Source organism: Nicotiana sylvestris, chromosome 4 (assembly GCF_000393655.2).
Source record: "Nicotiana sylvestris chromosome 4, ASM39365v2, whole genome shotgun sequence".
Classification (NCBI taxonomy): domain Eukaryota; kingdom Viridiplantae; phylum Streptophyta; class Magnoliopsida; order Solanales; family Solanaceae; genus Nicotiana; species Nicotiana sylvestris.
Genome location: NC_091060.1, coordinates 103,057,522 through 103,073,075, shown reverse-complemented (window position 1 = coordinate 103,073,075; position 15,554 = coordinate 103,057,522). Strand labels below are relative to the sequence as shown.

General features: G+C 40.4%; 1 protein-coding gene across 1 annotated transcript; it reads left to right on the top strand.

The window, feature by feature from the left end:
* The first annotated feature begins 12,815 nt into the window (after positions 1-12,815).
* Positions 12,816-15,006, top strand: LOC138889928 (uncharacterized). Its single transcript, XM_070173274.1, has 3 exons — positions 12,816-13,181; positions 13,758-13,811; positions 14,941-15,006. Exons 1-3 carry the CDS (start codon positions 12,816-12,818, stop codon positions 15,004-15,006), a joined length of 486 nt encoding a protein of 161 aa, XP_070029375.1.
* Positions 15,007-15,554: the final 548 nt, after the last annotated feature.

Here is a 15,554-nt window from a genome sequence, read left to right as displayed (position 1 = left end):
CTTCAAATCGTTTCGTTCGGTCAAATTGGCCATCATATCTTTACCCGACAACTCTTTCATCCTTCCCAGGTAAAGAGGGGCAGTTGTTGATACCCAATTTTTCCCTATGAATTTTTACATGCAAATACTTTAAAAATAGCATATATATGCATATATAAGTATGTCCAAGTATTTCAATAATCTTTCTAATTTCTAAAAAAAAATTAACTGATTTATTGCCAATTTTAGCAGTACAAAAACCAATAATTATTCCCAAAATTATCATTTTTGTGAATAACTTTCTTTATTTTCATATTTATACCAAACTATAGCTAAGGTGATTTTTATACATTTTTTAAAAATTTATATGGTATTTTAAAAGCTAAATTGCATATAATTGCAATTTTAGCCTATTTTAAGACTAATAGCAATTTATAATTATGAAATTGGTTTCAATATTTTTAGATTAATATTTATATATTATTAACTGATCCAATACTTTTAATTTTCTTTTAAAATCATTTTTACTATTTTTATAAAATAGAAAGGGAAAAACTGATTATTTAAAATCTGACCCATTTTTTATTTCAATTATAGCCCAAATTGATCCCCCTAATTGACCCAATTTCAAACCCATAATAACCCAACCCTCCCCCGACCCAAACAATTTAACCCGTCTGGCCTTCTATTTTAATTCAGGTCGTTGATCATTTTGATCAACGACCACGATCATTCCTTTCCTTTTTAATTCACCCACACCCCCTAACCCTAGCTGATTCCACTCAAACAGGCACCTCTGGAATCCTTCTCATCTCAAACTCTCTCGAAACCCTAGCCTCTCTCACCATCTTCAACCTCGATCTCACTGGAATCCATGGCCTCTCAGGTCATGGATGGCCTATACTCACCTCCCTCTGCTCTTGAACGCTTGGTGCTCGAAGGTTCGAGATCTAACCTCGAAGGTGTCCATTTTGATCTTCGCCGATTCAAGGTTATATGACCATCTCCGGCCTTGCTCCGGCAAAAACAAGCATTATGAGCCTATTTCTGACTCATCCGACTCAAGATCGGACCTTTTTCCAAGCCTTTCTCGTTTAGGGGTTCCTCTGAAACCCTAGCTATTCGAGGTTTTCTCTGAATTTTCTTAGATTGGTTATATATCTGTGCTCTACTTGAGTTCTTAAGAGTTTTCCCCAATTTTTCTTTCAAAAATTTACTTCTCTTCGATTTAGGGTTTCTGAAAAGTTCAAAATGTTTCTCTGACTTTTCTTTTTCTTTTTCTTTGTGTGTATTTGTCACGCATGTGCTTCTACTACTTTCCTATGTTTTCTACTATATATGTTTTTCTGTGCCTTGTCTTTCTACTATATTTCTACACCATGCTCACATGTTCACCCTGTTGTATTTTTCCTATATGTCTTGTTGATATACCTTTCTAGTATTTTGCGTTCTCCTGCTGTATCTATTTCCTACTAAATTCTTAAGTTCTTTGTTGCCTTTACTGGACTTTTGTTCGAGTTCCCTTTACACATGTCTCCTTTATTGTTTTCTTAAGTGTTATACTACCTCTTTTCTCTTCTGAACTTGTTTAAGTCCCAGATTTTTCTTAAACATATGCTTCAAATCAGTTTCTTCACTTTATTCGCTTCGAACTTGCTATTGTATCTGTTTGTTTTCTTATGAGTCGTTGAAAGAGATCTCTGAGCCTGTTTCAATTACTTGCCTCCTCGTCTTTGTATTTGATTCGACGTAGGAACCCTAGAATTTGGGGGGTTTTGACGAGGGTGATCTTGTGTTTGGACTATGTTTTTATTTTGGAAGCCTTGACTCTTTTAGACTCATTCTGAGTCTATGAACTAAGTTTGAATTTCTTTGTTTACGACTTTGAACTTTTAGACTCTTCTATGCTAGACACTTTTGATTAGCATGACAGTTCTTTCATGTTTAAGCATGTCTGTTTGCTTTTATATGTGTGTTGAACCTTTCTTCAAAAGGCTTTCCAACTTATGATTGATTCAGAATCTTTTTTTTAGGTTTAATTGATTGTTACTAATTTTCCTTGAGTAAAACCTTTCCTCACTTTTCCTGACTTGGTTCATTCGTACAAAGCCTTCAATTTTGATTTCTTGGCTGTTAACTGATTTCCTTTCCTTACTTGCGCAAACCGTGTGCTATCATACTTTTTCCTTAAATAAATCACTGTGTATTTACCCTTCTTGTACTGCTTTAGAAAAGGTTTATTATCAACCTCTTTCCTTAATTATTTTGCCAGTTAGAAATCGGAATCCCTTAATTAAAGGGAGACCTTGTGTAATTAATTTCCAAACTATTTGCTTACCTTATTCTGCTTGCCTTCTACACTATAAAAGGGCACGACCCTTCTGCACATTAACACACTCTCAATTCAGCACTTTTACACTTCATACTTCATCCTTGCAATCTCACGATTCTTTTCTAAGATCATAGCATTATGGCTACCTGTTTGCACTTTGGTTTTGCAAGACTACTGTTTTCTTTCACTTGTTTCTTTGAGACTGGTATGTTCTAGTTTTAGCTTCAGCATCATCTCAATGTGTTCACTTATAGCCTTTACATCCATGTCTACTTTACTGTCTATATAGAGTTGAATGTTTAATTAGCATGTTAATTTCTTTTACTTGTTTCTGCTATGAATCCTTGTACCTCTATTATTCCCCTCTATGTGATTTGAGTTGTAGTTTATGACATGACAATATGCAAGTTATTGTTCATGTCTGGACTTGATCCCTTAGAGGATCCTGACTCCCAGAACAAACTGTTCTAACAGGCTTGTGGGGTGTGCCAGCACTTCCCATTGCTAGGTATGCCCACTAGCCTGTCCCTGTTTCTCTACCACTTCCCCTTTCCCTTTTCCAAACTATGCACTTACACTTACTCTTAGCTTCTAGGCTTTGCCCCTCCCCCCTCCTATAAGCCTTGCCTTGGGACATTGAGTTCCCTCTGAACTTGGATACTTGAGGGTTGGCTCTTCAATACTGGACTATAACTCAATTCTACAATATATTTGGGTGTAAGCACTGCCCGGAGTCCAGTTGAGACTCTTAGGGAACTCTGACACATCCCAAATAAGAGAAAGGCTTTGGAAATTAGATCTTTGGAGTTGCTTTATTTCATATTTCAGACCTGGAGTCTGAATTAGGGTCCCTTGGTTGTGCTTTAATTTCTGATGTAATTTTGCTTTTCTTATTCATTCTGGGTTGTAATAATTAGTAATAACTTATGGGATTTTAGTGAAAAGGGGAGGGTAAATCATGCATGCAAAAGGGGTAGATATCATGTTCATAGGTATTTATCATACTTCTGCAATCATGTCCTACTTTCACTTCTGCGTTTTCATATAGAAATCCTATTTATAGGTTCTGCATTTTCATATAGAATCCTGTTTATAGGTTCTGCATTTTCATATAGAAATCTTGTTTATAGATTCTGCATTTTCATATAGAAATCATGTTTACAGGTCTTGCGTTTTCATATATAAACCACGTCTATAAGTTTCTGCATTTTTGTATTATCTATAAAACATGTCTATAGGTTCTACATTTCATAATGCTGCATATCATATAGATAACCTGTCTATAGGACTTCTTGAATTCTGCATATACAGCTATCACTAGGCAAACGTGTTCACATGTTTTAATAACAAACAGCATTTTAGATACCATGCATATAGGACTCCTGCATTTTCATTTCGATTATAAACGTTTTTAAATCAATAACGCTTAGAAAGAATGCCTATAGGAGTAATCAACCGAATCTGAATCGTCTATCTCACTTATAAGTCTACAAATCAGTTGTAATGTTTCTTAATATTTGCAGAACTTATGTTCCTGGAATTAATAAGTCCTTTTCTTTAAAATTAGTATATTTGTTTTATGCATAGATATCATGCCTATAGGTTTCACCTAGGCAAGCTTTAGGGTGAAGGTTATAACTGTACCAGTCTTTGGTAAATACAATCAACGGGCAGGCCTAATTCGGACTTGTTATCTGAAAATATGTGATAAATCATCCTGCTTTAATGTTTTTAAGTTTAATTCAGACCATAACCAGTACATGCAAGACATGCTAAACAATCTGTCTTTAAGTTGAGGAGGCCTATTTGAGCCTTTAAATGTTATGTGTTTCCCATATCTGCTCTATGTGTTTTGTTTGTCGCCCTAGATTTTGTCCTTTAAACCATAAAAGCCCAATCTCCCTTCCCTTTAGAACTAGTAGTACCAAATAACTCCGGACTGAAAGGATTGGGACAGGTAAGAGCATGCAATAAGTAACGAAACTATTTCGCGTTTTAATACCTTAACGGAGTGGGAAAGGGTAGATATGGATATGATGACCAGTGCACTAATACAACGTGTAAACCCCTCTTCTGAGGAGTGACTACCGGGTATTGCATTGATGTGATCCATAATATTTGTAAACCTAGGACCCCCTTCTCGTTTCTTGTTTATTACTTTTCAGAATTTTCAAATTATTTCCTCAAAATTTAAGCTTTCTTTGTTTCTTCAAACATTAATTTATTTACAGCCATAATGTGACAATCCCTCATATTTGAAACCTTTATTTGCTTACTTGTTACTTGTACTTAAAGTCACAATTGTAGCATGGTCGGGAACCACACTAGTGAATCCTGAGGGGTGCCTAACACCTTCCCCTCGGGATAATTTCTAGCCCTTACCCAAACTCTGGTTTTCTAAATCAAACTCTTCTTAGTGTCCTAATGCACTTTAATCATTAGGTGGAGACTCTTCAATTAAAACCCAATTCCCAAAAAGGGAACGAGTTGTCATAAACTCGATTTCGCGAGAAAAAGGAGGCGCGACACTACTTGTTAAAAAACTCTCCTCCATTATCTGTTCTTAGTGTTTTAGGGGTAGTGGAGAACTTATTTCATAGTAGTAAAATAAAGTGTCTCAAAACCACAACTGATTCATCTTCTGTGTTCATGAGGTATATCCATGTATACCTATTGAAATAATCAACAAGAGTCAGGAAATATCTCTTACCATCAAAAGTTGGTACGTTTAAGTGTCCCCATACATCCGCATGAATAAAGGTCACCAAAGACATCACATCTACTATTGCTAATAGAAAAAGGTAATCTTGTTTGTTTTGCTAAAGGACATACTGAACATGGTTCATTACAATCAACGCTTATAATGAGTGGTTGTGCTCTTTCGATATTATCACCCTTTAAATCCAGCAAAGGCGTATTTGCGGTAAAACCAGTCGATCAATGGTGTAGTCAATGGTTCCGTGTCTTTCCCTCTTGAGTTGTTCGCTCAAGGGTACCAGTCTAAAACCCCAATAGAAACCTTACTTTGTTTAATTATGCATGCATCATGCTCAAATTAGCCGAGTCAGTTATGTTGTCTGCATAATGACTCTTTAAGACAGCCTTGTCCAAAGTCCACTGGGTTTTCCAAAAACCCAAAACGGAAAGTACCACATTCTATGCATTTATTTGGAGAACTAAATGCTTCATGCTAATTGTTGATATTAAATAGTTGAGTCTGGTGGGTGTATGGTCTTAACCCTTTTGTTTTGCAGAAAATGAAGAATGAGGTCCCCAGCTTTGGTATGGTTAGCACACCCTCACTTTTGCTAGGCTGGTGGAGGAGTCTTCCATCAAATGACCAAATCAATGAGTGGAAAGAGAGGGCAGCCAAAGCTAGCGAAAAGTTGGAATATCTAGAATACAGTCTGCTAGAATTGGAAGGAAAAGTGAGGAAGAGAGTCACCGACTGCCAGAACGCTGAGGGAAACGAAGGAGAACACCTGACAAAGGCATTTTTACTGGTGAACCTACGCGAACTAGAGGATCTGATCAACAAGAGCATTCAACCTGGGGAAGGGCCTTCTGGGACCAAGTAGATAGGAGTCTTTACTTTTCATTTTATGAATGTAATAAGGCCAATAGCCACTAGTGACATTTTATTCCTTGTTACTTAGTGTCGTTTTGGGATTTGTCTACTTTTTATCAATAAAATGAGGTATTTAGCATTATAAGTTCTCCAAATCAACTTGTCGCTAGGCCTACCTCGGGCACAACTAGGCTCCCAAATTAGGATACGATTTATATTCTTGCACTATGTGTTTAAATATCGCAACATCTTTTTCCTATAATACTCACTGACTTGTTACCTTTTTGTTTTTACTTTTTGTTTATTTACTCCCCTCCCAAAAGGTTAGTTCGTACACTCTTGCAATATCATCTTATTCAACGAGATCAAATAGCCCTACAGCCACTCCTCCTCCAAGTCCTGTCAAAAACAAGAACAAAGAAAAGATGGAGGATCTGAACTACTCAACTGAACGGGTAGAGGTCACTCATGGTACTCAGGTCTCCAAAGAAAGTGCGTCCCAACTCGAGCAAAAACTGTTGAAATTTCAGGAGGAACTTGATCAGGTTCGGAACTTGGCGAGCTTATCATTTTCCTTCGCCACCCCAGATGTCAATTTTCCTAACGCTCAGAACCCCACACCTCCACAAAACATCCCAAAACCACAAAATCATCCCGTTCCTCACCACCACTGCAACACCTGTCATACTACCAACAATACTCCACTGCTCATCCCAGAACCGGTGAACTCCAAAAATGACCATTTCCAAACTCATAACACCCACATCTATGTGGAAACCATGCAATACTCCACCCAACCCATTTCAAGCATACACGAGTCTGATGATAAAGACTCACTCATTAGAAGTCTGGCTGAAGAGATTAAGAAGTTGACTAGCCGAATTCAAGGCATCGAAGGAAGCAAAGGAATGGAGGGGCTAAACTATGAAGACCTCTGCATACAGCCCGATGTTGAACTGCTCGGGGGATACAAACCTCCAAAGTTCGAGATGTTCGATGGTATAGGAGATCCGAGAGTTTATTTGAGAACACACTATGACAAGCTAGTCGGAGTATGAAAGGATGAAAGGATCCGCATGAAACTTTTCATGAGGAGTCTGAAGGGAGATGCTCTGTCTTGGTACATTAGCCAAGATCCGAAGAAGTGGTTGAACTGGGTATTCATGGCGTCCGATTTCATGGACAGGTTTAGTTTCAACACAGAAAATGCGCCGGATGTGTTCTACATCCAGAACCTAAAGAAGAAACCCGCGGAGACATTCCACGAGTATGCTACTTGCTGGAGATCAGAAGCTGCTAAGGTTAGACCGACTTTAGAAGAAGAATAGATGAATAGGGCTTTCGTTCGAGCTCAAGACCCACAGTACTATGAAAGGTTGATGCTGATTGAAAGCCTGAAATTTTCCGACATCATCAAGCTAGGTGAGAGGATCGAGGAAGGCATAAAAAGTGGTATGGTCACAAACTTTGAAGCCTTGCAGGCTACCAACAAGGCTCTACAGTCTGGTGGCACATCCAAGAAAAGGGACGTGAGTGTCGTAAGGTTGCATAGAGAACCAAATCCTCTATCAAATACCAAGCCTACCTGATGCCTCCACTCACATATCAACCTACTCCAAATTAGCAAGCACCCTCGCCCTCTTACCAAACTCCACCACCTACTTACCAATCACCTCTACCTCCCACATATCAGCCTACTTCACCTAGATATTCCCAACCTGCACATGTCTACCAAGCCTACAATGAACAAACCTCTCACTATCAATCGCCTCCCACTCGCCAAAACTTTCCTAGACCATGACCGAATTTCGACCGCAGACCTCCCAAACAATATACAGCCATTACATAACCAATTGACCAGATGTATGAAAGGCTCAAAGCCGCTGATTATGTCACCCTCATCCTTTCTATAACCCTTGAAAACCCTTCCCAATGGGTCAATCCAAATAAATATTGTGCATACCATTCCAGTATGAAAAGGCATACCATTGATGAATGTCGTTCTCTAAAAGATAAGATCCAGGCACTAATTGATAACAAGATTATTGTGGTAAAGGATCCTGCTCCAAATGTGTGCAACAACCCTCTGCCCGACCATAAGGGTGGAGGCATTCACATGATTGAGATAGAAGATGATTGGGACCCCAAGGGATCAATCGGTTTGATCGCGGAAAATGACGATCCAAAGAAACCGACAATCACCCTTAATCCGATTGTAGTCCAGATCCAGCCTTCTGGGGACACCGAGGTGAATATGTCCATACCATTTGTGTTTGAAGCACCCTCCCCCACAAAAACTCCAACACCAATTGAGGTCGAGTTTGGGTCTCCAATAAACACACATGCGCCGTTTGAAGTTACGGTTTTACTGTCCAAAATATATGCTCCGTTTGGGGTAAAGGCGACCATTCCAGTAGAGATGTCCGCTATAACGCCATTCCATACAAAGGCCATCCCTTGGGACTACACAGCCGAGGTAAGAAGGAAAGGGAAAGCCAAATCCGGAGAAGCAGTCGCAGCATAGGGTATGACAAGAACCGGTAGGGTATATACTCCGGAGCATTTAGCTGAGTCGAGTAAGCAGGTCTCTAGACGGCCAACCATCACTGAAGCTGGGCCCGATGATCTTTGGAGAAAAATACAAGCAAAGGAGTACTTAGTCATTGATCAGTTGAACAAAACACCGGCACAGATCTTTATCCTAGCTTTGCTGCAAAGCTCCGATGCACATAGGAACGCCTTGTTGAAGGTGCTGAGTAAGGCATATGTACCGAGCAACATCACTGAAGGAGAAATGGCAAACATGGTAGGGCAGGTATTGGAGAGTCACAAGATCACTTTTCATGAATATGAGTTGCCACCAGAAGGGTTAAATCACAACAAGGCGCTGCACATCACTGTGCAATGCGAGGATTATTTCATCACCAGAATCCTGATTGACAGTGGGTCCAGCCTCAACATTTATCCGTTGGTAACACTCAGGGTATTGGGAAAGGGGCTGCATGAGATCAAGGATGGGGCCATCAATGTCAAAGCTTTCGACGGTCCCCAAAGGTCCACTATTGGGTAAATTAGCTTGTGTTTGTAGATGGGGCCTACTTGGTTTGATGTTAAGTTTCAAGTAAGAGACGTGCCGGCATCTTACAACTTGCTTTTGGGACGGCCTTGGATTCATGCCGCTGGGGATGTAGCATCAACCCTACATCAGGCAGTGAATTTTGAGTGGAATCACCAAGAGGTGATCATTCACGGCGACGGTAGAAATCCCATATACAGTCGCCAAACCATCCCAGCAATTAGAGGTAGAAGAAAGATAGGCGGAGAGACCTATCACCACATCGAGCGAGTCAACACCATTGATAAAGACAAATGGTGGGACAACAAAATCGAAATCATATTGAACTGGAGCGGATATGAACCTAGCAAGGGAATTGGAAAGAACCTCCAAAGAATCGCCAAACCTATCAAGCTGAAGAAGCATGGCACCACTTTCGGTCTGGGATACGAGTACACTTGGGAAGAGTTCAACAACTGGTCGACACCATGGCGCGGCCCTTACTACCCACTGGAGCAGCCGATACCCCATTTGGAATAGACTTTCCAGCCAGCCGATGTTATATATGGGTCGGAAGAAGAGGAAGTACTGGCAGCAATGAGGAATTTATTCGTTGAAGATGATGACATGGATTGTTGTGTCATTTTCAAGGAGGAGGGGGAGGAAGGCCCTTCCATACATGCTGTAATCTGAGGAGCATGCCTCAACAATTGGACTATCAGAACCACCAGAGTCCAGAAAGCCTCGGGGTATCAAGACTTAACAAAGCATCATGCACTATCTTTCATTTTTACTAGTTGATTTACTTTTCGCATTTTTGAATTTTCGCAATAAGATCTTCAATATTCAAAAACAGTTATGGAATTTAGCGAAACATTTCCATTTTCCCTATAAATCTTACTCTTATTATTTTTTTCTCATTAATTTACTCATACATCATTACTATTACTTATCTTGATGAACCGATAACTATGACATGCAGCGAGACAACGCAACAAACGGGCATAGATTCAGAGGAAGATGACATACCAGAAGAGATTGTTAAAGAGGTTGAAAATTTTGAGAACAGGCCTAAGTCCAACCTGGAGGAAACAGAAGTTGTCAACCAGGGAGATGCAGAAAATATCAAAGAAACACGAATCAGAATCCACTTATCACCATTAGAAAAGAAGGAACACACAAAATTTCTAAGAGAATATGAAGACATATTCGATTGGTCATATGATGAAATGACTGGTCTGAGTACATCCATTGTGGCTCACAAACTGCCAATCGATCCAACATGTCCGCCGGTAAAACAGAAGCTCAGAAAGTTCAAGCCTGATATGAGTCTGAAGATCAAAGAAGAAGTCATTAAGCAGGTCAAAGCTAAGTTTCTCAGGGTAGTAGAATATCCGACATGGTTAGCCAATATTGTGCCTGTGCTGAAGAAGGATGGGAAGTTCAGAGTCTGTGTTGACTATCGGCATCTCAACCAGGTCAGTCCGAAAGACGACTTCCCCTTGCCAAACATACACATCCTGATCGACAATTGTGCCAAGCATGAGTTGCAATCATTTGTAGATTGTTTCGCTGGATACCATCAGATCTGGATGGATGAAGAAGATGTTAAGAAAACGACTTTCATTATGCCGTGGGGGATGTACTGCTACAAGATGATGCCATTCGGGTTAAAGAATGCAGGGGCCACCTACATGAGGGACATGACTACTATTTTTCATGATATGATACACAAGGAGATTGAGGTGTATGTAGATGATGTCATCATAAAGTCCAAGAAAGCCACCGATCACATAGAAGATTTGAGTAAGTACTTCAACAGACTGAGAAGATACAACCTGAAACTAAATCCCGCGAAATGTGCATTTGGAGTTCCTACCGGAAAACTACTTGGGTTCATTGTGAGTCGTCGAGGGATAGAACTGGATCCATCTAAGGTCAAAGCTATTCAAGAACTGCCACTGCCAAAGAACAAGAAGTACGTCATGAGCTTCCTGGGAAGACTTAACTACATCAGCCGGTTCATAGCACAATCTACGGTCATCTGTGAGCCGATCTTTAAGATGTTGAAGAAGGACACCGCTACCACATGGACTGAGCCGGGTAGACCTCTATTACTCTATCTTGCAGTGCTAGATGGGGTGTTTGGTTGTGTTCTTGGACAACATGATGAAACATGGAGGAAGGAACAGGCCATCTGCTATCTTAGCAAGAAGTTCACCCCGTACGAAGCCTGGTATTCTCTGTTAGAACGCACCTGTTGTGCTCTGACTTGGGTAGCTCAGAAGTTAAGGCACTATTTCTGTGCCTATACTACGTATCTCATATCAAGGATAGATCCGTTAAAGTATGTCTTTCAAAAGCCCATACCCACTGGCAAGCTAGCCAAGTGGCAAATCTTGCTGAGTGAATTCGACATTGTCTACGTAACTCAGAGAGCAATCAAGGGACAGGCTTTGGCAGATCATCTTGCCGAGAATCCCATGGATAGAGAATACAAACCCTTAAAGACATATTTTCCTGATGAAGAGGTGTCATTCATAGGAGAAGACATTGCAGAATCCTATGATGGTTGGAGAATGATTTTCGATGGAGCAGCAAATTTCAAATGAGTTGGCATAGGAGCAGTCCTAGTGTTAGAAACCGGTCAGCATTATCCGGTGTCTGCCAAACTCAGATTCCCTTTCACCAACAACATGGCTAAGTACGAGGCCTGCATCTTGGGACTCAAGATGGCCATTGACATGAACGTCCAAGAGTTGCTAGTGATCGGGGATTCATACTTTCTTATACATCAAGTCTGAGAAGAATGGGCAACCAAGAACTCCAAGATACTCCCTTATCTTCATCATGTACAGGAGTTGAGAAAGAGGTTCACAAAGACAGAGTTCCAGCATGTCCCCATGGTCCAGAATGAATTTGCTGATGCATTGGCTACCCTATCATCCATGATACAACATCCAGATAAAAATTTCATTGACCGTATTCCAATAAAGATCTACGATCAGCCAGCTTACTATGCTTACGTCGAAGAAGAAGCGGATGGAAAACCTTGGTTTCATGATATCAAGGAATACTTGGCGAAAGGAGAACCTAGATCTTGCAAACCCTATTCAAAAGCATACACTTCGAAGATTATCCAACAATTTCTTCCACAGCAGAGGAATCCTATATAAGAGGACTCCGGATCTAGGATTACTAAGATGTGTCGACGCAAAGGAAGCATCTAAATTACTAGAAGAAATCCTTGTTGGGACCTGCGGGCCACATATGAATGGCTTTGTCTTAGCCAAGAAGATACTGCGAGCTGGTTATTTTTGGATGAGTATGGAAACGGACTGCATCCAGTATGTCCGGAAGTGCCACCACTGTTAGATACATGCAGATATGATAAAGGTGCCTCCAAATGAGCTTAATGCAACAAGCTCATCATGGCCGTTCGCCGCTTGGGGAATGGATGTTATCGGTCCAATCAAACCTGCCGCATCAAATGGGCACAGGTTCATCCTAGTGGCAATTGATTATTTCACCAAATAGGGTGAAGCAGCATCATACAAGGCAGTGACTAAGAAAGTTGTGGTAGATTTGTCCGCGACCGTATCGTTTGTCGGTTCAGAATTCCAGAATCAATCATTACTAATAATGGTTCCAATCTCAATAGTGATTTGATGATAGTCATGTGTAAAACCTTCAGAATCAAACACAAGAATTTTACAGCCTACAGACCTCAGATGAACGGAGCCGTAGAGGCCGCCAATAAGAATATCAAGAAGATACTAAGGAAAATGATAGAGAAGCATAAGCAGTGGCACGAGAAGTTATCATTTGCTTTATTGTGGTATCGCACCACAGTCCACACATCAACTAGGGAGACTCCCTATATGCTAGTTTATGGTACAGAGGCGGTCATTCCTGCTGAGGTAGAAATTCCTTCCTTGAGGATCATACAGGAAGTGGAACCCGACAATGCAGAATGGGTGAAGAGTCATTACAAACAGCTAGCTCTTATATACAGAAAGAGAATAAATGCAGTTTGCCACGGTCAGCTTTATAAGAACAGAATGTCCAGAGCCTTCAACAAAAGAGTCAAGCCAAGACAATTCACGACGGGGCAGCTGGTGCTAAAAAAAATCTTTCCACACCAAGATGAAGCCAAGGGGAAGTTCTCTCCCCGCTGGCATGGTCCATACATAGTTCACCGGTTCCTAACAGGAGGAGCCCTCATACTTGCAGAAATGGACGGAGAAGTTTGGCCAAAGCCGATCAATTCAGACGCAGTCAAGCGTTACTATGTGTAATCTTTATGCTTTCCTCAAATGATGTAATTGAACTACGCCTGACCTAATTCTCATTTAAGAGGGGATACGTAGGCAGCCATATGGTTTCGGTCACAATGCAATAAAATTTCCATTTCCCTCGCTATTGGAAACTGGGGTAGAATTTTGAGGAGGACCCTCAAAATTCCGAAGCCAATTCTAGCCATTTATTATTAATAGCCATCAGGAGCAGCAGCCTAGTAAACTGGGGCAGAATTTTGAGGAGTACCCTCAAAATTCCGGAGCAAGAAAAGTTTCAATGTCTTGAACCACGCCGCAGTCGTCGGTTCATCTAAAGAAAACTATTCTTAATTATGTACTTACGTTATGCTTTTACTAAATCATGCAATGTTTATTGCTAAAACTGCCTTGTTTAGCAACGCTACCCTAGTGGTATATATGGTATCGTCGGATCAAAGATGAGCGGGCCAAGCAAAGCCAGCGGGGATACGGACTAACCTTCCCCCTCTTTGTTTTTACAAACTCGCTATTTTTCTTTGGATGCAGACACTCGAGTTGCAACATCATCAACTATACTATATGCTCACTCACAAAGTTCAGGTATACAACTCTCAGAACTGTTGCACTTACTCACAACGGCTATCCGCACAACAGTATCCCCAGCAGGTATAATATCCACATCAATCACGATACCGCAATTCGCTATCAGCTAAGAAAACTCTATTGCCATTTGCCATTTTACTTCCTGCATAAGGCTACCAGTCTGCCTTCCAAGGTTAAGCTCTACCTCCATCTGCATTCTCTGCATTGCATAAGGCTACCATTCTTCCTTATAAGACTGAGCTCTGTCTCCATCTGCATTCTCTGCATTGCATAAGGCTACCATTCTGCCTTCTAAGGTTAAGGCCTACCTCCATCTGCATTCTTTGCATTGCGTAAAGCTACCATTCTGCCTTCCTATGTTAAGCTCTACCTCCATCTGCATTCTCTGCATTGCATAAGGCTACCATTCTGCCTTTCGAGGTTAAGCTCTACCTCCATCTTCATTCTCTACATTGCATAAGGCTACCATTCTGCCTTCCGAGGTTAAGCTCTACCTCCATGTGCATTCTATGCATTGCATAAGGCTACCATTCTACCTTTCGAGGTTAAGCTCTACCTCCATCTGCATGGCTGAAATATCGCCACTTCATTTATACCTTGCATCGGCTGAAAGATCGCCACTTCATTTACACCTTGCATCGGCTGAAAGATCGCCACTTCATTTACACCTTGCATCGGTTGAAAGATTGCCACTTCATCTTGCATCGGCTGAAAGATCGCCACTAATTGCATTTCATTGGCTGAAAGATCGCCACTTATTATATTTCATTGGCTAAAAGATTGCCACCTATTGCATCTCATGGGCTGAAAGATCGCCAAATTGTTCAAAGGCGTCATTGTGCAGAGGCACCATTTTCATAGCCCAAGAACGCCATTTCATGGCCTAAGGACCCCTTTTATCTTTTGCATATCATTATTCAAAAGCATCATGGTTCGGAGGCATTATTCTCATAGCCTGAGAACATCATTTCATGGCCTGCGAATCCTTATCATATGCTTCATGGCTTAGGATGTCATGGTCTGAGGACGTCATCCTAACCGTCCAAAGACAGCATTCATGGTCCGACGGAAACTTGCATCATGTTTAATTATTCTCACAACATACACTTGTGTTGCTTATTTGCAGGTAAACCGGCTAGCAACAGCCGTCTCAGCAGGAGCGATCTCGCTCCAGTTCCTGCAACCCTGTTAGACTTTAACCATCCATCCCAACCTAAATATTGCGTCCGTCTTTGAAGAAATCTCCATTTGCATATTCCGCCGACGGATCCTGAAGTACATATGGCCTGATTCCTGTAAGATCAGAAATATGTAGGCAACTCAAGGACCAGAGCACGGTCAAATTCTTCAAATCGTTTCATTTGGTCAAATTGGCCATCATATCTTTACCCGACAACTTTTTCATCATTCCCAGGTAAAGAGGGGCAGTTGTTGATACCCAATTTTCCCTATGAATTTTTACATGCAAATACTTTCAAAATATCATATATATGCATATATAAGTATGTCCAAGTGTTTCAATAATTTTTCTAATTTCTGAAAAAAAATTAACAAATTTATTGCCCATTTTAGCAGTACAAAAACCAATAATTATTCCCAAAATTATCATTTTGGTGAATAACTTTCTTTATTCTCATATTTATACCAAAATATAGCTAGGGTGATTTTTATGCATTTTTTACAAATTTATTTGGTATTTTAAAAGTTAAATTGCATATAATTGCAATTTTAACCTATTTT

What these genes read in the sequence shown, in the direction of transcription:
- LOC138889928 (XM_070173274.1), top strand. Translation starts at nt 12,816, where the DNA reads ATGCTAGTTTATGGTACAGAGGCGGTCATTCCTGCTGAGGTAGAAATT. An exon ending in TTGCAGAAATGGACGGAGAA is followed by an intron (nt 13,182 to 13,757) that starts GTTTGGCCAAAG and finishes CTTTGGATGCAG; the next exon opens with ACACTCGAGTTGCAACATCA. An exon ending in TGCTCACTCACAAAGTTCAG is followed by an intron (nt 13,812 to 14,940) that starts GTATACAACTCT and finishes GCTTATTTGCAG; the next exon opens with GTAAACCGGCTAGCAACAGC.